Source organism: Littorina saxatilis, linkage group LG11 (genome assembly GCF_037325665.1).
Source record: "Littorina saxatilis isolate snail1 linkage group LG11, US_GU_Lsax_2.0, whole genome shotgun sequence".
Classification (NCBI taxonomy): domain Eukaryota; kingdom Metazoa; phylum Mollusca; class Gastropoda; order Littorinimorpha; family Littorinidae; genus Littorina; species Littorina saxatilis.
The window spans coordinates 25369410-25392394 of record NC_090255.1 but is presented as its reverse complement, the minus strand read 5'-3'; the positions used below and the strand labels follow the sequence as shown (position 1 = coordinate 25392394).

Genomic DNA, 22985 nt, shown 5'->3' with positions numbered 1-22985 from the left:
TTTTTATTGAAAACAAATAAAGTATGAATGCTCTTGAGTATAGTCATCTTAGTACACTCATCTAAGTTTGATGTGAAAAAAATGTGTTTACATAGTTGTATTTGGATGTGTAAAACGCCCCAAAGCGTCGCGCACCTGCGTCGGACTTAGCCGCTGGCTGGCTGTGTGCAGCGATTTCGCCTCAAGCCACGGCTTTGTTCTAAATCGGTCCCGAAACAACCCTGTTTTTGGTTGGTTCGGCCTTGCAAACTATAAATAATTCACCAATGAAACTTGGCAGAAGTAAAGATCTCCTCTCTGTTTACGTCATATCAAGCGATGAACCAATGGGAAGCACTGTAACACATCACACACGAACCATTCTCAAACGAAGAGGTCACAGTCGTTCCATTCATTGATCGAAGTTCATCGCATCGCGTATGATAGTCAACATCTTGAATTTTCTTGTGCCAAAGTTTCTCATTTGTAATCGAAGCGGTTTCTTATGCCGAGCGTTTTTAAGACGAGAATTTGAGCGTCGAATCGCACTCCTGACAAAGCCGAGTGGAGACCGAGTTGCTGTGTTCCACGCTGCAGAATTTGTTATGGCGGGCGAGTCAACTAACTGCTGTGGGGGCGTCGATTGGGTATGTAATTTGATCTGAACTGTTTCTCTGTCGAAATGTGCATTAGTTTTAAATGAAAATCAAATTATAACTAAGTTCTAGTGTTTCAAGCTATCGAAAGTTAAATTGTGTTTGTAAATCGGCTTAGATGCAACATATTCGATTTTGATGTGGAGATCATCATCCCCGGTATTTGGGCGATACCACTGTCGGACAATCCCTGAGGTTTCGCTGATCGAGCTGTGTTTTGTTTTTTAAAGTAAGCTTAAAGTAAACGCATCCTGAATCTCATTAAACATAAGATTGATGAGATATTTTCAATAAATCTGTAATTTTGATCTTTTCTTCTGGATGGTAACAAATTATAATAGATCAGTGACACTTCAGGAATGAAACGTGGCCGTAAGTGCGACTGAATGACAGACAAGTAAGACTGTTGACGTCGGCAATTGTGCATAAAAGTTAGTTAAATGTTATTTATTATAAGTTATTTACTTCGGACAATAAAGAAGTGTATTTATTATCGCCTGCTTTGTATTTTTGATGATTATTTTAATAACGTTTAGTTACTAGTAGCTGTAACTGTAAGGACTCAATATTTGTTTTTCTCAATCTCAGTCTCACAGTCACAGTGTGAAGATTTGTATTTTTTGGCTTTTAATTATAAGCTTCTTATAGGTTGAGCATTTGGATGCATACACAAAAACGTGTTTTGCAGTGTTCTCAATACAACATAGGTTATCCCTTTGTTTGCCTGGACACCCCCTGTCATCAATAGTAAGTTGAGTAATACTACACCCACAAATACAGAGTAAATTTAAACAAGTAAATACAAATAAATTAGACTGACCTGTGACAATGTGTTATTTCAATTTTCATAGCTCCATTTTCATTTTTGACAAAATCTGAATTTTCAGTTTGTCTGTGGCAAAGTGCCTTAACAGGAGAAATGCATACATACTACTGTGCCAGTTTTGTTTGCTGAATATGAATCATGATGACTGGAGCTGATTTTAATTGTTGTTACTATTGGTGAATTTGTAAATCAAGGATCAACTCCTGTTCTTTTTGGAATACTACCATACATCTTTTCGCTGTAGTATGTGAATTATTTACCAAGAAAGACAAAATAATTTTTTTCTATTGATATTTTTTAGGCTTGAATATATTGTTTGTTTTATGTTTGATGTTCTTTTGTTTTTCAGATTGTTTGCATCCCTGATCAGAAGGCTGTTGGACCCAAGTTTTCCCTTGTGTCTGGAACCTCTCTTCTCAGCAGCTGCTTGACAACGGAATCGGGACCACTGGGGAAGGATGCTGGCACACGTACTGCGAGACATCACGAATGGGGACTTCATCTCTCTCATGGTCTCGGCTGAGAATGTGGAGAAGTGTGGCAAGGTTACTCTTCCGGACGACTCCTGTCTTAGTCGCTACTTCGAAGTTCTTCACTTCTGGCTGATGAAGTTCACCACGCAGGCGTTCAACTCCAGGTCTCCAACTTCCGTGCAATCAAAATGTGGGCGTGTGAAAAAGGACTACTTCAAGCTTGTGAGCAAGTACAACAAACAACCGACTGAAAAGAACTGCTTGATCTTGTTCGACTTTTTGTGCCTGCCTTTCGTGTGGAAACTGAAGTCTCGTCAAAATGCAGCAGTGATAGAGTGTGCTCTGAACAAGATGGAATAGTGGCTGTTCCAGAGAAGCAAGCCCCTGCAGCCCCTTCAGCCATCCCTGCTCCTTGTGCCGGAGAGTGTCGGTGAGATTGTTCTTCGTCAAGGCAAGACTTTATTCGACAAGGATTTGGTGAGCTGCAATACCGAAAAAGACTTGCTTGCCTACCGACTTGACAGACAGCTTAGACTGAACAGTTCTCTGGAAGAAAAGATTGAGTTATTGAAAGTTCTAATGTACTTAATGATGGAGGTGTTATCCTTTTGTGATTTAAAAACAAAAGTTATGCACTGGTTGTGCTGCTAAATTGAGTTGACAAATCCGCTGTTTGAATTTTTTTTATTTTTTTATATTTTTTTTAAAAGACTTATTTGGTTACTTTATTCTTTTAGTTTGGTCCATATAACAAAAAGTCTCCTTGTGACTTGCCATTGTTGTCTCTGCTTTGAACAATATTTTTATTTTTGATGGTTTTTGGACGAATTTTTATGTGACGTAATATTTCCTTTTTCCTTATTCTAACTAAAATTGATATTTATTTTCATCAAATCTGATTGAATATGGCTTAACTATAAAGATCAACTAATTTCCTTTAATTTGATATATTATAAGTTTATATTAAGTGAATAAATCATGTTAAAGTGAAGATCTGCATATCTGAGAAATAAGAGTATTCATGTGATGTCGGCCATTTTTTAATTTGTCTAAATTGACTTCATTAACTACTTTTTTCGCAAATAATTTCTATATACATGCATTTTAACATTCAATAAGTATAATTAATAAAACAGTTGATGAAAAAGAGCGTTTTTTGTGTTTAGTGCTCTGCACAAGTTTTTCTGGGGTTGGTGTGATGGACATTTCCCCCAACTTTGGTGATTTATAGCTAAAATTCCTATAGAGCTACATCCCTAAAATGTTCGGATCCCATAGACAATATTATATTAAGCATATCTACAAAATTTTAGAAGATTAAAGACATAACTCTTTGATTTATGAATGGCCACAGTTGGGGAAAAAAAACGTTAAAAAATGAAAATGGCCGCCGGGCCTCCCTAAGAATGGGTTATTGGGTTGTTTAGAAAGAATTGCTAAGTCAGTTTCCTGCTCCTTTGTGTAAGTGAAAAAGGATTTAGCGTGTGAGTGCATGATGTGCACACAGATATGTGAGTGTGCACACACACACACACACACACACACACACACACACACACACACACACACACACACACACACACACACACACATGCACATACACACACACACGCACATACATGCTTGCACACACACACAAATGCATGCACACACACACACACAAACGCATGCACACATGCATGCACACACACACATGCATACACACACACACACACACACACACACACACACACACACACACACACACACACACACACACATCTTGTAGCATCTCTGTTTGTCGGAATGGGCAATAAATACATGTATTTCCTTTTTCAGGAGAATTGAAGACAACGGCTCGCTGGATCAGAGATCAAGTCGCAGATCATCCCGAGTACAAACAGGACTCGGTCATATCAGAGGGCATCACCTACGATCTTCTCAAGAAGGTCTCCAAGGTTAGTTGTACAGTTGTCATATTAGAGGGCATCACCTGCGATTTTCTCAAGAAGGTCTCCAAGGTTAGTTGTACAGTTGTCATATCAGAGGGCATCACCTACGACCTTCACAAGAAGGTCTCCAAGGTTAGTTGTACAGTTGTCATATCAGAGGGCATCACCTACGACCTTCACAAGAAGGTCTCCAAGGTTAGTTGTACAGTTGTCATATCAGAGGGCATCACCTGTGATCTTCTCAGGAAGGTCTCCAAGGTTAGTTGTACAGTTGTCATATCAGAGGGCATCACCTACGACCTTCACAAGAAGGTCTCCAAGGTTAGTTGTACAGTTGTCATATCAGAGGGCATCACCTACGACCTTCACAAGAAGGTCTCCAAGGTTAGTTGTACAGTTGTCATATCAGAGGGCATCACCTACGACCTTCACAAGAAGGTCTCCAAGGTTAGTTGTACAGTTGAACCTGTCTAATAACGACCATCCAAGGGACCAATCAAAAGAGGCCATTATAATGAGGTGGTTGCTGATGGAAGGAGAATTATCTGTTGATCTGCAAAAAAGAAATATGGATAAGAGATAAAAATACAAGACAGAAAAAAAAACAGGATTCACTAGGGTGATGGAGAATTGTTAATTCCACACTAATGTTATTCTCTCAGATCAAGAGACTGGTTTCATATATAGTCTTCTAAAACAATTTGAAGATCATAAAGTCGCTTGTTGATTTCAATACTTGTTAATGGTATTCTCTCAGGTGCCAGGAGACGGGTTCCGAATAACTCTTACTTACCCTATTTCACATGTCGTATGCATTTAGAGCGCTTACTTCCCTTTGTTCGTTGAATCTCTAAAGAGCGCTCTGCCTCATGTGTTTAAAATTCTTCTAAAGCAAGTTAACGACCAGTCATGACAATGTATCCGTTTCGTGGCATGTTGCTACAGTTCATTACTTAAAAACGTAAAATTAATATTAAAAGTCCTACGGTTTTAAGCCATTAAGGACTTGAGTGTTTGTCCGCTTTCAAGTGCATTACTTTGTCAGTGTGTCGGCTTTTAAACACAAACAAGTGAGCATCGTTAATAACCAGGACTTTGTCATAGTATGTGTATGGTTTTTACCCTGGAATGTTTTGCGCCAATTTCATCTGACTTTGCATACCTCTCCCCTTTTTGACTCACATGCGAAGCAAAAGTGAGTCTATGTACTCACCCGAGTCGTCCGTCCGTCCGTCCGTCCGTCCGTCCGGACGTCCGGACGTCCGTCCGTCCGGACGTCCGTCCGGAAAACTTTAACGTTGGATATTTCTTGGACACTATTCAGTCTATCAGTACCAAATTTGGCAAGATGGTGTATGATGACAAGGCCCCAAAAAACATACATAGCATCTTGACCTTGCTTCAAGGTCAAGGTCGCAGGGGCCATAAATGTTGCCTAAAAAACAGCTATTTTTCATATTTTTCCCATTTTCTCTGAAGTTTTTGAGATTCAATACCTCACCTATATATGATATATAGGGCAAAGTAAGCCCCATCTTTTGATACCAGTTTGGTTTACATTGCTTCAAGGTCAAGGTCACAGGAGCTCTTCAAAGTTGGATTGTATACATATTTTGAAGTGACCTTGACCCTGAACTATGGAAGATAACTGTTTCAAACTTAAAAATTATGTGGGGCACATGTTATGCTTTCATCATGAGACACATTTGGTCACATATGATCAAGGTCAAGGTCACTTTGACCCTTATGAAATGTGACCAAAATAAGGTAGTGAACCACTAAAAGTGACCATATCTCATGGTAGAAAGAGCCAATAAGCACCATTGTACTTCCTATGTCTTCAATTAACAGCTTTGTGTTGCATGACCTTGGATGACCTTGACCTTGGGTCAAGGTCACATGTATTTTGGTAGGAAAAATGTGTAAAGCATGTGAGTCGTATGGGCTTTGCCCTTCTTGTTTCTTCAAAGCGGAGTCTTTCCGCAAAACTTTCTGCCGAATATGTTTCTAAAGCAACACTCACAGACCTTCAATTAATTTTTTTAAAGTTTCAATCAGATTATTGGACCTTTTTATTTTTAGGAAATTGTTACAGAGTGTGTTCATTTTCTTGAACGGTCCTTAACTTTTTTTTGAAGAGTATGACTGTCACTGTTTTGTGGACATTAAACACTGAGGTCCTTCTCTTTGTTATTTGTAATTCTCTGTCTGTAAGAAAGGTACCTGATTACTTTTTTTTTTACCTTTCTACAGGTGTCTCAAGAAGAGACAGAACCTTCACTGCTCTTCTCTCACCACACGATGACCAAAGAAACATTGCCGCCCGCCATCACAAACACAGAGAAATATCTCAACAAGAAAAACCCTGGCCCCCGGCCAGAGAACAATACTGCCTCTACCACCAACGGATTTGATGAGGATGGTTGTTGTTAGCGGCGACTAGAAAACTTGTGGCAATTAAGGTTCAAAATAATTTTGTCCTCCGAAAGGGGCGTATGGCTGCCTAAATGGCGGGGTAAAAATGATCATGCAAGTAAAAACCCACTAGTGCAAAAACATGAGTGAACGTGAGAGTTTCAGCCCATGTCCGAAGAAAAAGAGATGATAATTAAGTCATGTGGAAGTGACGTCAGACTCTGAAAGAAGAGTGAAAAATGTTTAAGATTTATTTAGTGTGATCGCAAACCTTACACGGGGCTTAATCAGAAACTGACAAATGTTATGTACATTTACATGTCTGCACTTGTTATTTGCAGACAATTTGTTTCTAAATAGTATAATGCTTACAAGGTGTGTGCGAGTTCCGACTTCTTCGAGTATCTGAATCTGAATCTGATGTGATACGTTGCTGCATCTGGATAACTGGTGTTGGTGCAACGGGTGGGGTGCGCAGCATGTTTTTTATCGTCCACTAGCGGGTGCCAGAGCCGACTTGACTAAATGTAAAAAGGAGGGAGTCTTAAAATGGGGGTAATTTTACAGAGGTTATGAACAGAAAGTCTGAGAAAACAAGGTCTTAAAAAGGAGGGAGTCTTAAATTGGGGGGTCTTAAAAGGGGGGTATCACTGTGTTTATTTGATTGTCTCAATTTCCCCCTGGTAACAGAATCAAAAAAACAAGAAAGGTAGGTTGTTGGAACGTTTGTTATTGACAAAGCAATACATTCACAAATATATCGACCCAACGGTCTTACCCCTGGTAACAAATTTTACGGAAAACAAAGTTATGCCAATGGAACGTTGCATTTATGACAAAACACAACGTTACTTTCACTGGTCTTGGAATTGTCAGATAAGTGTATTTTCTGTATTATATGTTTGTCTGTCCACTTAAAGGATCGCTGGGTTGAAAATCAGTGAACGTAATGTTTTATTTTGTTATAAATATAAGGTTCCAATAACATTACTTTGTTGTTTTTTGATTCTGAATTTTGGAACGTTAGCAGTTTGTTTGTTTTTGGATTGTAACAGATGTCACAGGCTTTAAATATATGTATATATAAGTACTCCTTTTCAGAAACTTCTTGGCAAGCACATGCTGTACTGTAAGTGAATAATCTTGTGAGTGTAATCTGCAGATCTGATGAAATTTCTCTGAATATCGGTTATGATGGCGGTTTGTGTCATCAATATTGAACCTGGGCATTGTTTATGCGGATAACATTTGCATTATAAATACTTGAATGTTTTTCTGGCACTGTTTAAAAAGTAGCTCAGATAATCCAAAAAATATGTTGTGATAATAATTTTTTGGTCTGTTCTCGTCATTGAAGTTTTGTACGCATAGCTTTCATTTTGTTTGTGTAATTTTGTTCATGTACCTTAAAAATGTGGTCATACTAACGCACCCTGTGCAGTGTGATTATTATCACTGCAGCCCAGTCAATTCATAATTTGCATGTCGGAGGACTGCATGGTAGTCGCTTATGTTGCTTTTTATATTTAGTCAAGTTTTGACTAAATATTTTAACATCGAGGGGGAATCGAAACGAGGGTCGTGGTGTATGTGTGTGTGTATGTGTGTGTGTATGTGTGTGTGTGTGTGTGTGTGTGCGTGCGTGCGTGTAGAGCGATTCAGACCAAACTACTGGACCGATCATTATGAAATTTGACATGAGAGTTCCTGGGATTGATATCCCCATACGTTTTTTTCATTTTTTTGATAAATGTCTTTGATGACGTCATATCCGGCTTTTCGTGAAAGTTGAGGCGGCACTGTCACGCCCTCATTTTTCAACCAAATTGGTTGAAATTTTGGTCAAGTAATCTTCGACGAAGCCCGGGGTTCGGTATTGCATTTCAGCTTGGTGGCTTAAAAATTAATTAATGACTTTGGTCATTAAAAATCTGAAAATTGTAAAAAAAAATAAAAAATTATAAAACGATCCAAATTTACGTTTATCTTATTCTCCATCATTTGCTGATTCCAAAAACATATAAATATGTTATATTCGGATTAAAAACAAGCTCTGAAAATTAAATATATAACAATTATTATCAAAAATTTTTTTTCGAAATCAATTCAAAAACACTTTCATCTTATTCCTTGTCGGTTCCTGATTCCAAAAATATATAGATATGATATGTTTGGATTAAAAACACGCTCAGAAAGTTAAAACGAAGAGAGGTACAGAAAAGCGTGCTATCCTTCTTAGCGCAACGAATACCCCGCTCTTCTTGTCAATTCCACGGGCACTGCCTTTGCCACGGGCGGTGGAGTGACGATGCTACGAGTATACGGTCTTGCTGCGTTGCGTTGCGTTCAGTTTCATTCTGTGAGTTCGACAGCTACTTGACTAAATATTGTATTTTCGCCTTACGCGACTTGTTACTTTTAACATAATTTTGTCATCATCAATCCTGTAAAATAAAGTAAAAAGACTGCTATGAAAATTGACCAAAATGTGTTTAAAGATGTAAAAATAACCTCAATTTCTTACAGACTTGAAGCTTATAATCTTCCATTGTCACAGCATTTTTGTTAAACATATAAAAAAAAAAGAAGCTATGTACACTTTCTGTTGAATTTATGGATCTGAAGGAGTGCATTATCCGACAATCTGTAAAAAAAAAAAAGGTTTATATGAGATTGATTTTCTTGTCGGCAGATAAATATTGGTATTGTGTGTGATAGAGAGAAGAAAGTAAAAGACCCAGAACGCTCCTTACTAATACAGGAATTTTATCAAATGTGGTCACTGTCTGTGAAACGCCAAAACTGGTTTGAAATCCCTAAAACTTTTGGTCATTCCAGCACAATTGCTGAAGTAAAATTTCACGGTGCAGGAAAGATGATGCCAAGGACCGCCCAAAAATTTTAGAATAAAAATGCCAAGACTTTAGGACTTTTAAACCACCCCCTCTGCCCCCCAAATCACGATCTTTCTTTGTGTTCAGTGTGGCTAAAATCTGTCCGCCGAAACTTTTTCCAGAGTAACACTGATAGTTCTTTTGTGAATTCTACTAAAAGACATTGAAGTGTCAATTCAGTTATTGGACCCTTTTAGCACATTTTTAAAGGTTGTAATCTTCTTGACTGGCCCTTAACTTTTTTTGAAGAGTATATTAATTTTATGTGTTTAGTTTTGGTCAAGATAATGAAGAATAGGACAGTAGAAGGTGTCCACTGATAGGAGGGTCCTCACATCGCAGGTACCTCTGTAGAGAGTGATTAATTGGACACACAGCCAAATTCTCTAATTGTACAAGTACATATAATATATTGCGTTTTCATTTGGTGTGAGTAATGTGTCAGTTTTATCTTTATTATAATTGTGTTACAGAACCATTTGCAATGATTAAGAATATTTATTGTTGTGTTGTATTTCTGAAGATTACTGACATGTGCATGTACTTTGAAATATGTAATGCTAATTATTTATAATGTAAATTGTCTCTGGGCAGAACCTTGAGAGACTGAGAGTGTACTAAAGAGCTAATGACTAACTACATTTTTTTAAGGTTGTTGCCTACCTCAATATGACTAAACCACCAAAGAAGAGTCCAATATGGGAGATTCTTTGATAAGTTGGAAAAAATGCACACATAGAAAGTGAGATGAACACTATGCTGTGTGAATGTAAAGTGCATTCCTAACACACACACACACACACACACACACACACACACACACACACACACACACACACACACACACACACACACACACACAGGAACACCCATTTTGTTTCTGAACTGTGAGCGTGGAGGCCTCATGGTACCGGTAAATGAACCAGAAAGAAGTTTGGAGCATAATGGTAGGCAACATCCTCAAGAAAATATATCGATGTATATACAGTTTGATGGTACAGAGGGAGCACAAATAGCTTTGACTGCGAATGTACGAGAATGTTGGAGCATAATGGTAGGCAAAACCCTTAAGAAAATTGATTGTTGCACATACAGTATGATGGTACAGAGGGAGCACAAATAACTTGGATCTCGTGATGATATTGTGATATGCATACCTAGAATTTGTTCATGTTCCGTGCTTTTCATGCACAAGTAAAATCATCACACCAAATGTGGCTTCAATAAACAGCTTTTGTTACTCTGATGAATTGCAGTGTGCTTTGCTGTTTGTGTGATATATTGCTTCCACACGGATGTAATACCGAAATGAGCTTTTTTTCATGTTTCTTTGTTTGTTTGCTCCTGTAAAGCCGAGCGGTCTTAGCTTCACATTAACTCTAACTGTCTGTGTCTGTGTCTTAGATGTTATACGTGTTTGAAGGTCATTTGTCAGGATGGCAATCACACGACAGGACAAACAGACACACAGAATATAAACTCAAGAAGAGGCGGGTGAAATTCAAAATTGTATTGAATCAAAACAAATCATGAAAACAACTCAATACAAGGCGTAGTTCTTTTCAGAAAGTATATCTGTACATTGGTTCACTCTATTCCTGTAATTTTCCTACTACTTAAAAATATAATCTAAGTCCTAAAATGGCTGGAAATTTGGGCATGACCCGTAGGTACCCTTAGCAAAACACGCTACTGAAAGCAATATCCTATGTCCTAAAATGGCTGAAAATTTGGGCAGGGGTTCGGGGCCTGAGTAAAAATAAAGTAAAAGAGCAAAGCGACGCCACTTTACTCGCCGTGTGGTAACCTGGGACTGCGGAACGTTTGTTTTTAACCCTGTCAGTTCAGTCCACAGGGCGGAGTCCGGTATACCATTTAGACACTTAAGCCAGGTTGGTTGCCAAGACTCCGGAGGACAATTTAGAGATGACAACAAATACTTCTCAGTACTCAGGTTGGGATCCTCCCACAACCATTCCCAAAGAAGCAATGCTGTAACTTTAAGTGGGAAGTCCCGTATACCATTTAGACACTTAAAGGCATATGTACTCGATGACTATACACGCTAATTGCTTTACCAACAGCTGGAGACATGCTAAATTAAGTTCCCTGCAAAATATTGTGGTCTAGGACCCCTTCAATGTTGAGATATGTTAATTTTCATTTTGATCTGGATCGTCCTATTTATAGATTTGGCAACACATGTAACGTTGATGCAAGGGAGCTAACACCGCGGCTTTGTTGACATCCTCACTTTTTCAGAGGCTAGAACAAGCTGTAATGCATGTATTATGGTCCGCGCATGGTGACATATCGTCATTATATGGTCTTATGGTGCGTTTGACATCGATTATGGGCAAACTACACTTTGTAAACACGGGAGCGCGTACATATGCCTTTAAGCCAGGCTGGTTGCCAAGACTCCCCCGAACCTGGAAAACTAACAGCTTATATACCTTTCGTGACTGTCCCTGACGTCACCGCTAAAGAACCAATGAAAACGTCGCTCTGGGACCACCGAACAAAATGGGGAGGGAGAGGGGAGAGTTTCGAGGCTGCTGTCAGCTTCCATAGAAGCTACAGTTAAAATCCCTCAAAAATACACAAAAACTCCTGTACTAAGAAAACTACATCAAAAACGCTATAAGAAATACATCAATAAAATGGAAATTCTTCGACACATCATTTGATACCAAACACTCATGGGTTATCAACACTGTGAACAAAGTACAAAACCTCTGACTATTACCTCGCAAAATAGTCATGTCACACCAAAAACCGTATGCAGTTACAAGTTAACCACAATCAAACACAGTGTATATTGAACAGGCTTCTCATATGTAGATGATAAACATAAAATCTACATTCTACTAAACAAATGAATACAGAATACATATTTATATCGAATACATGGGTAAAAGAAAGAATGATATAAAAGCTACAGAAAAGAAAAGAGAGAGAGAGAGTAGAGAGAGTGTGTCTGTATGTGTATGTGTGTCTATGTATGTGTGTTCGTCTGTGTGTAACAAGTATTATCATAGACCTGTATTAGAAATAAAGAATCAGGTCAAAAAGGAAAGGGGGTTGGGAAGGGAGGTGAATATAGCAAAACAATGCCCGAGTGACAGGAGAAGTGACCTAGGGTTCACATCCAGCCAGTTCAGTCGGCGCCATCGTGTCAAAGCCAATTAAATTCTACCGCAAGAGAACAATGGGAAAGGACTGTATCATACATATCTCCAAACCAGTTACTAAAGGAAAGAACAAATATGATTTGAGAGTGTGAATCCTAATTCCACACACCACAGTTTCAATACTAACCTAGATAATATATTCTGCTCTCTACGCCTTCTCTTCTTCTTCACTCTATATACTTTAAGAAGAAAATTGCATATGGAGAAAAGACAAAAATATTCCTGTAGTCGCTTTTCTCCACACTCCTATAAAAAAAATACAATGCAGGTTATTTTGGAGGTGAAACCTTTAGATCTAAATTTCTTGCTCTCCTGAATAATCAGTGAGTCATATTAATGAGCAGTGTTTGTCTGTAAACATGACACAACCCACAACGCTTGTCCTGCCTAAAGATTCAAGGTCACGGTTGGGTCAATTAAGTTATTGGGTAAACTGAAATTCTTGGAACATATATGTGAAACTATATCTGTGAAACTGTTAGGGTTTGATGACTTCTGAACATGACTCAAGTCTGGATGATCCCAGCCATATACATTTCAAGGTCACGGTAGATTCGCGTTTGGGTCAATAAGTAGAACATTGTAATTTTCGTCAATGTCCATGGAGCCAGAGCAGCAGGTAATTTGCTTCCGAGTAATAATAGGTAATACAGTGGAACTCCCCCTTTTAAGACCTCGAGAGATCTGAGAAAATTGGGTCTTAAAAAGGAGGGAGTCTGCTTTAACGTAGAGGGGGGAATCGAGACGAGGGTCGTGGTGCATGTCTGTCTGTCTGTCTGTCTGTCTGTCTGTCTGTCCTTGTGTGTGTGTAGAGCGATTCAGACTAAACTACTGGACCGATCTTTATGAAATTTGACATGAAAGTTCCTGGGTATGATATCCTCACACGTTTTTTACAATTTTTTGATAAATGTCTTTGATGACGTCATATCCGGCTTTTCGTGAAAGTTGAGGCGGCACTGTCACGCTCTCATTTTTCAACTAAATTGCTTGAAATTTTGGTCAAGTAATCTTCGACGAAGCCCGGACTTCGGTATTGCATTTCAGCTTGGTGGCTTAAAAATTAATTAATGACTTTGGTCATTAAAAATCTGAAAATTGTAAAAAAAATATTTTTTTTAAAAAAAGATTCAAATTTACGTTTACCTTATTCTCCATCATTTTTTGATTCCAAAAACATGTTATATTTGGATTAAAAACAAAGCTCTGAAAATTAAAAATATAAAAATTACTATCAAAATTAAATTTTTGAAATCAATTTAAAAACACTTTCATCTTATTCCTTGTCGGTTCCTGATTCCAAAAACATATAGATATGATATGTTTGGATTGAAAACACGCTCAGAAAGTTAAAACGAAGAGAGGTACAGAAAAGCGTGCTATCCTTCTCAGCGCAACTAATACCCCACTCTTCTTGTCAATTTCACTGCCTTTGCCATGAGCGGTGGACTGACGATGCTACGAGTATACGGTCTTGCTGCGTTGCATTGCGTTCAGTTTCATTCTGTGAATTCGACAAATACTTGACTAAATGTTGTATTTTCGCCTTACGCGACTTGTTATTTCTTTTTGTGGAGTTTTTCTTCTTTTTTACATGGAGGGAGTCTTGAAATAGGGATAATTTTACAGAGGTTAAGAATAGAAAGTGTAAGAAAACAAGGTCTTAACAAGTCGCGTAAGGCGAAAATACAACATTTAGTCAAGTAGCTGTCGAACTCACAGAATGAAACTGAACGCAATGCCATTTTTCAGCAAGACCGTATACTCGTAGCATCGTCAGTCCACCGCTCATGGCAAAGGCAGTGAAATTGACAAGAAGAGCGGGGTAGTAGTTGCGCTAAGAAGGATAGCACGCTTTTCTGTACCTCTCTTTGTTTTAACTTTCTGAGCGTGTTTTTAATTCAAACATATCATATCTATATGTTTTTGGAATCAGGAACCGACAAGGAATAAGATGAAAGTGTTTTTAAATTGATTTGGACAATTTAATTTTGATAATAATTTTTATATATTTAATTTTCAGAGCTTGTTTTTAATCCAAATCTAACATATTTATATGTTTTTGGAATCAGCAAATGATGGAGAATAAGATAAACGTAAATTTGGATCGTTTTATAATTTTTTTATTTTTTTTACAATTTTCAGATTTTTAATGACCAAAGTCATTAATTAATTTTTAAGCCACCAAGCTGAAATGCAATACCGAAGTCCGGGCTTCGTCGAAGATTACTTGACCAAAATTTCAACCAATTTGGTTGAAAAATGAGGGCGTGACAGTGCCGCCTCAACTTTCACGAAAAGCCGGATATGACGTCATCAAAGACATTTATCAAAAAAATGAAAAAAATGTTCGGGGATTTCATACCCAGGAACTCTCATGTCAAATTTCATAAAGATCGGTCCAGTAGTTTAGTCTGAATCGCTCTACACACACACACACACACACACACACAGACACACACAGACACACACGCACACACACACACGCACACACACACACACACACACACACACACACGCACATACACCACGACCCTCGTTTCGATTCACCCTCGATGTTAAAATATTTAGTCAAAACTTGACTAAATATAAAAAGGAGGGAGTCTTACATTGGGGGGTCTTAAAGTGGGGGTTCTACTGTATACTCGTGGTGGGGGTGAGTCGTATGAGGATTTGCTTGACTGTCCCTCCCACGAAGCAAGGCGCCGAGAGCAGTGGCCAGACGGAACGGACCTTCGGACCAAACTCTAGGGAACGGCAGATGAACTTTGCCGCACGGCCAGCTTTGCGGCATCCCTCGGAGAGAGACTTTGATCGTGCAGTCAGTCGAACGAAGAAGAAGAAGAAAAAGTATTTGCTTTTGTTGTTGAAGTGGACTGGGACAGTGTGTAAGTCAAACACGACCACGAAGCAGCACATTGAATGGCGTTCAACAGCCCAAAGTACTGAAGCGTTAGAAATCCATAGGCCAAGTTTGGATGAACAGTATAATTATGCCTATTCAAACACACTCCAGGAACGTTTGAACAGTGTCTCCAAACAACAAAAAATAAAAAGAATTAATACCACCCTCCCCCTAAAAAAAAAGAAACATCAACAACATGAACAACCCCATACAATCAATCAATCAATCAATCAATGACGCTTATATCGCGCATATTCCGTGGGTACAGTTCTAGGCGCTCTGCAGTGATGCCGCCCGTGTGAGATGAAATTTTATACGGCCAGTAGATTGCAGCCATTTCGGCGCATATTTACCTTTCACGGCCTATTATTCCAAGTCACACGGGTATAGGTAGACAATTATTAACTGTGCCTAAGCAATTTTGCCAGGAAAGACCCTTTTGTCAATCGTGGGATCTTTAACGTGCACACCCAATGTAGTGTACACGGGGGGAGGGTTCGGACACCGAAGAGAGTCTGCACACAAAGTTGACTCTGAAATAAATTTCCGCCGAACCTGGGATCGAACTCACGCTGACAGCGGCCAACTGAATACAAATCCAGCGCGCTACCAACTGAGCTATATCCCCGCCCCAACCATCAACCAACAACAACAACAAAAACCCACCAAGAAACAAAAGACAATAAAATCAAAAACACAAAACAACCAAAAACGAAAACTGAAGCTAATAAGTCTCAACTAATTTTGCAGAGAACATACAGAAATATGTATTTTAAATGCCAGACAAAAGGTGCCTTCTGCATTGTTGTCGCTTCCAAAATGATTTTGAAAGCAAAAACAATTGAGAGAAAATGCATAATACCAGTTACCATCGACTTTTGTCTCTTGTTTAGGGGAACCCCCCTTTTAAAAAGGAGGGAGTCTTACAATGGAAGGCAATCTGAAGACGTTATGAACACAAAGTCGATCTGAAAAAAACCAGGATTTTAAGAGGGAGGGGGTCTTAAATTGGGGGGGGGGGGGGGTGTTGTCTTAAAAGGAGGGTTCCACTGTATAAATTGTGAGTACAGACCAATAGGTCAAAGTTCTTGTGAGTGTTTTGTTTGTCTATAATTAAACGCTGCATCAACGATATAAAAGACCAAAACTTGGATCTGTCGTTAATCGCCCGAAGAGGAAACAGTTAGGTTTGAGGGTTGTAATTATGTCACCACACAGCAGGAAAACCTTGGAGTAAGCGTCTGAGCGCTTAGATATATCTATCTAATATCGAGCTGCCATACAGTAAGGCGCTACCCATTCTAATATCTATAAGAATTGATGTAAGTCTGTGTCTGTGATCACCATACCTCAGATTTGGTAAGAAGCAAGAGCAAGATATCGTGCATGCACACAGCCAAAAGGAGCCGCAGATGTGCACCTGGGTTTAGTTTCTCGATTAACTGCAGTTTGTTTTCTCAGATAATGAACCTCCCCTTTATTGAATACAGCCTTCACATTGCAAGGCCAGCTAGTACAGAGTCTACTGTTCAATACTGAATACAACCTCTATAGTGCAAGGCCAGCACAGCACATGCTGTTCAACAGTAGCAAGGTTGCACATCATGACAGTGATATTAGATATTATAAGATGTTTGATGGGTTGTTGACAGTCCAGCTTTTTTGTCGTCCGAGGGGGAGCATATCGTCTTTTGTTTCATATTTATGAAACTGAAGTCGATAATGCCCCCCGAGGACCGACAAAAAAAGCTGGTCTGACAACAAACCACCAAACATCGTTTTCGTCATCATTTTGGTAGTGAGAAAATAAGTGCCAAATCAACACAGGGAGCCTTGAAACAAGCTTTGACACACGAGTTCCGTTTTGATAATGTAAAGCCGAGCGGTCTTAGCTTCACATTTCTGACAACATTTGTAAAGCCGAAAGTGAGACGAGCTTCACATTAACTCTAACTGTCTGTGTCTGTGTCTTAGATGTTATACGTGTTTGAAGGTCATTTGTCAGGATGGCAATCACACGACAGGACAAACAGACACACAGAATATAAACTCAAGAAGAGGCGGGTGAAGTTCAAAATTGTATTGAATCAAAACAAATCATGAAAACAACTCAATACAAGGCGTAGGTTCTTTTCAGAAAGTATATCTGTACATTGGTTCACTCTATTCCTGTAATTTTCCTACTACTTAAAAATATATTCTAAGTCCTAAAATGGCTGAAAATTTGGGCATGACCCGTAGGTACCCTTAGCAAAACACGCTACTGAAAGCAATATCCTATGTCCTAAAATGGCTGAAAATTTGGGCAGGGGTTCGGGGCCTGAGTAAAAATAAAGTAAAAGAGTAAAGCGACGCCACTTTACTCGCCGTGTGATAACCTGGGACTGCGGAACGTTTTTTGTTAACCTTGTCAGTTCAGTCCACAGGGCGGAGTCCGGTATACCATTTAGACACTTAAGCCAGGTTGGTTGCCAAGACTCCGGAGGACAATTTAGAGATGACAACAAATACTTCTCAGTACTCAGGTTGGGATCCCCCCACAACCATTCCCAAAGAAGCAATGCTGTAACTCTAAGTGGGAAGTCCGGTATACCATTTAGACATTTAAGCCAGGTTGGTTGCCAAGACTCCCCCGAACCTTGAAAACTAACAGCTTATATACCTTTCGTGACTGTCCCTGACGTCACCGCTAAAGAACCAATGAAAACGTCGCTCTGGGACCACCGAACAAAATGGGGAGGGAGAGGGGAGAGTTTCGAGGCTGCTGTCAGCTTCCATAGAAGCTACAGTTAAAATCCCTCAAAAATACACAAAAACTCCTGTACTAAGAAAACTACATCAAAAACGCTATAAGAAATACATCAATAAAATGGAAATTCTTCGACACATCATTTGATACCAAACACTCATGGGTTATCAACACTGTGAACAAAGTACAAAACCTCTGACTATTACCTCGCAAAATAGTCATGTCACACCAAAAACCGTATACAGTTACAAGTTAACCACAATCAAACACAGTGTATATTGAACAGGCTTCTCATATGATGATAAACATAAAATCTGCATTCTACTAAACAAATGAATACAGAATACATATTTATATCGAATACATGGGTAAAAGAAAGAATGATATAAAAGCTACAGAAAAGAAAAGAGAGAGAGAGTAGAGAGAGTGTGTCTGTATGTGTATGTGTGTCTATGTATGTGTGTTCGTCTGTGTGTAACAAGTATTATCATAGACCTGTATTAGAAATAAAGAATCAGGTCAAAAAGGAAAGGGGGTTGGGAAGGGAGGTGAATATAGCAAAACAATGCCCTCAGTCGCTGACGGCCCACGTGCATAAACAAGCCGTAGAGGGTGAGTGACATGACAGGAGAAGTGACCTAGGGTTCACATCCAGCCAGTTCAGTCGGCGCCATCGTGTCAAAGCCATAAATTCTACCGCAAGAGAACAATGGGAAAGGACTGTATCATACCAGAGTATGTATGTCTCTGATCATACATATCTCCAAACCAGTTACTAAGGGAAAGAACAAATATGATTTGAGAGTGTGAATCCTAATTCCACACACCACAGTTTCAATACTAACCTAGATAATATATTCTGCTCTCTACGCCTTCTCTTCTTCTTCACTCTATATACCTTAAGAAGAAAATTGCATATGGAGAAAAGACACACATATTCCTGAAGTCGCTTTTCTCCACAATAACACATGGTAAAAAACACGAGTTCCGTTTTGATAGGCGTGTGAAAGCAACTTTCTGTGTTTTGAGTTCATATAATGTTGGGATAAATATGTCAGGCTTGAGGATGCACAGTTCTGTAGGTTCCTCTCAGTTTTCAGTTGTAAATATTAAGCTTAGTGATCGAATGTGGAAGCTACGTTGGGTCAAAGGTCACGTTTTAGAAAAGAGCGAACACTGTTTGAGTTATAAGCCTGTGACTAAGGTGACCCACACACTGTTACCAGATACTCCCCGGACTTATATTAAGCCCAGCGCAGAACCGCGCGAGGTGACATGCGACTCATTTCGTGGTGGAGGGTCACAATTGGTTTGACTTGTACTTGACGTTCGTGTTTCTCCGAACGTCTGTGTATTGAAACACACATACATGCACTCCATGACTTTGTAAGAAGACAAAACATATCGCTAGGTTTCATTATTTTGTTTGTGATGAATGTATGACCTCTCATGAAGTAGTTTTGTTTTTTGTTTACATTTGCCAGTTTGCCAGTTCGTTTTTGGAACTTTGCAAAGCAGAGCCGTGTCGTCTGTTTAGGTCTGGGAAAACACAAATGAAAAGAGCCGAAGAATCCCCGAGCATTTCTATTGGGTTTGCTTTTGATTATCCATGTATAACCTGCTTCCTGCAACTATGGTAACCGGGGATTTATTGCATGGGGAACATGAGATTTATTTCCCAAGTGTTTGTGAATGAAAACTAGTGAAAATGATGACAATCCATTTTGTCCGGGACACAAACGGGGAAAAAACATCCGTATGACAATTAATATACATATAAATATGCATATGTTGTAGATCTTTCAGAGTATTTATAAAGGTACACATTGTGGCAATTGGTTTTGTCTTAGCAAGCACTGTAGCGTTCTTAGGTCCTTTTTTATCCGGGCTTATTTCTCAGAGTCGTTTTCCATCCGGGTAACTTTTCTCGAAGACTTTTCATGCAGACGTTTTGGTCACGTGGGTCTTTCATCCGGGCATTCGACTTACACAGCTTTTCCATCCGGGGTTTTAGGGTAGATCATAATTGCGAGCAGCAGACCTGTAAAAAAAAAAAAAAGAGAAGAATTCGTCTGATTAGAAAGCATCCGAAAAACAAAGTATGATAAATACAAAAAGGTTATAACGACACAATGAGGAGGCACACAACATACTCCCCCTAAACGGATAGGCCGCTTTTACAGACCAACCTTGGCTTTAAGACAGTCACTGTCCTCCCCGAGAAAATATACTGAAAGGCATAAATTCTGCAAATAGTGCATTGAACGATTTTGCTCTCAAACGAAAATCAGATTGAACCTGTAATTTGTAGTTGACATCTTGAGTGTCGGAGCAAATGTTTCACGCTGTCAGCGTGCGCTTTGCAGTATTGCTGATCCAGCCACAGCTCACTGTGCTAATAAAGACAATGGGCTGAACGGGAGACAATAACGTAAAAAAGATAGTGTAAGGCCCTATAAAATGCAACTGGCTGTTTGGCTGTATCAGATATCGCAATCATGCCACGACTTGATGAAGGAGAGAGACAGCAAGCGATTGGGATGCTTAGAGCTGGCCAAAGCATTGAACGTGATGAACACTGAACGTTTTCCGAAATCATTGCGCTTGGACTCAGTCACTTTTTTTTGAAAAATTGTCATTTCATGATGTTCTATTCAAAATCAATAAAGCGAAGGTTTATAAACACTAAAATGGCCAATAAATAAAATATTCAAACATTGAAAACATTCACCACTGAGTTGATTTTTTGTGATTTTTTAAAGTTCAGTTTGCGGAATTTATGCCTCTCGGTATAGATCTGTTCATAGGATAAAAACATACAGGGGGCCCGGTAGCTCAGTTGATAGAGCACTGGACTTGTAATCGGAAGGTCGCAGGTTCGAATTCGGGCCGGTGTAACACGACATTTTTACTCCACGAAAAATTTACTCCGGAGTAAATATTTCGTACGAAATTCTTACTCCGAGTACACTTTTCGTACGAGAAAAGAACTCCCCAAGGCACGAAAAAATTACTCCCTCCACGAAATTTTTACTCCCCATTTTTTTTTTTACTTCCAGTAAAAATCTCGTACGCAAAAATGGGATGCTGGCGAAGGGATAATGCCAATAAGTGATCTCGCGCACACGAATGTCGCGCTACCCTCCTTCCACTCCTTCCACCACCAAGACTAACAGGGGACAAGGGAGTAAAAATTTCGTACACCTGGCATGGGAAGTTAAATTGCTCGTGTTGGGGTGAAGTAATTTATTCGTTATTTATTCGTCAGGGGAGTAATATTTTTGTACGAAATGTTTACTCGGAACTCACCTGTCTTGGGGAGTAATTTTCTCGTGCAATGGGGGAGTGCTTTTTTCGTAAAGGGAGTAACTTTTTCGTACGAAATGTTTGCTCCGGAGTAAACATCTCGTGGGAGTAATTTTCTCGTGTTACACCGGGACAGACACGGGTCAACGTTATGTGCAGACCCAGAGAAGGAAGCCATGTCCCACCCCCGTGTCACCACAATGGCCATTCTGTCATAAGTGCAAGTGGCTGAATACACCTAAACACGCAGGCACCTGGGTAGCGCGACTCCGTTGCTGCCTGCCGCATTCCACTGGCACTGAGAGGAAGCGACCCAAATTTCCCAGCGATGGGACAATAAAATAATGAAACTGGGTAGCGCGACTCCGTTGCTGCCTGCTTTCCACTGGCACTGGGAGGAAGCGACCCAAATTTCCCAGCGATGGGACAATAAAATAATGAAACTGGGTAGCGCGACTCCGTTGCTGCCTGCTTTCCGGCACTGGCACTGGGAGGAAGCGACCCAAATTTCCCAGCGATGGGACAATAAAGTAATGAAAATGAAAATGAAAATATCTCTCCGCTTGGAAATCAACAGCCTAACTGACTCCTGTGCCGCATGAAAAACGTTTAATGAATTCACAGATTGCAACTACTAGCTGTTAAGAAATCAATTCACTCCCCCCCCCCCCCCCCCCCCCAACAAAAATCCCACTCTGCGAAGAGAGCACACATGGCTGTTGATTTTTGGCATGCGTCCAGGTGGAGGGATGGCAGGTTCTCCCATGTGGAAGCCTGGCCAATCTCAGATCGGAGTGGAATAGTTTACTCGGGAAGGACTTATCTTTCATTGTCATAGGGCCAATGGTCATGCTTCGCCGTATGGATTGGTGGGGGAACATTTGGCTGAACTATAATTGTTCTGTGTATGATTTCCACCAGCAGAAGACATATTTCTTGAGCTATGTGCATGATGTCACCTTATTGTTACCGGGGCGTCCGAGCTGTTAGATCAAACATCAAACTGTAATGAAGCTGGTATGTTATTAGTGTTGAATTCTTCGACCAAAATGTTCTCTTTCAAAACTGTCACACGTACACTCACTAAAACGGAAGAACAAACAAACAAACAAACAAACAAACAAACTAACAAACAAAACAAAACAAAAAACCACAAATACGAGTACAAACAAACAAACTAACAAATAAACAAACAAACAAACAAATCAAAGAAAGAAAAAAAAAGAAAAAAATCTACCCTCGCAACCTCCTCTACATGTAGACAACCTCTACAATCACAACACAACCGCCCCACCCGCACAACCACGAAAAACTGCCAACTTCTCATGGTAATAATGTTGTTGGGGGGGGGGGGGGGGGGGGGGGAGTAGTTTGAACACGCCTACACGCCATTTTTGTTTTTGCAATAGTTCGAAACTAAGGAATTTGGTCCTCCTCGGAAGAGGACTAAATTTGGGCAAGTTAGTCACCAACTTTGGTCGGAACTTTTGAAAAAATCGTACCATGCATTGCGCACTAGAGCGATAGTTTCGAACTTTGGATTTAGTTCCCAACTAGCTTGATAGTCTCCATTCATGCATTCCACTAGATACTGAAGTCAGTTTGCAACCAAAATGTGAACTCCAGACTGTGTGCCGGTAAAATTCCGGTTACACTT

At 39.6% G+C, this 22985-nt stretch overlaps 2 protein-coding genes across 2 annotated transcripts in view; one reads left to right on the top strand and one right to left on the bottom strand.

The window, feature by feature from the left end:
* LOC138980104 (glutamate--cysteine ligase catalytic subunit-like) overlaps positions 1 to 10420 on the top strand; it is a 36975-nt gene extending 26555 nt beyond the window's left edge. Inside the window, exons 16-17 of the mRNA XM_070352913.1 lie at positions 3753 to 3871; positions 6119 to 10420. Coding sequence (XP_070209014.1) covers positions 3753 to 3871; positions 6119 to 6298 — 299 coding nt within the window. The 3' untranslated portion in view covers positions 6299 to 10420. The remainder of the gene's footprint in view (positions 1 to 3752; positions 3872 to 6118) is intronic.
* Positions 10421 to 17338: 6918 nt separating this feature from the next.
* LOC138980135 (oxalate:formate antiporter-like) overlaps positions 17339 to 22985 on the bottom strand; it is a 26535-nt gene continuing 20888 nt past the window's right edge. Inside the window, exon 10 of the mRNA XM_070352966.1 lies at positions 17339 to 20063. Within this exon, the coding sequence (XP_070209067.1) occupies positions 20008 to 20063 (56 nt within the window). The 3' untranslated portion in view covers positions 17339 to 20007. The remainder of the gene's footprint in view (positions 20064 to 22985) is intronic.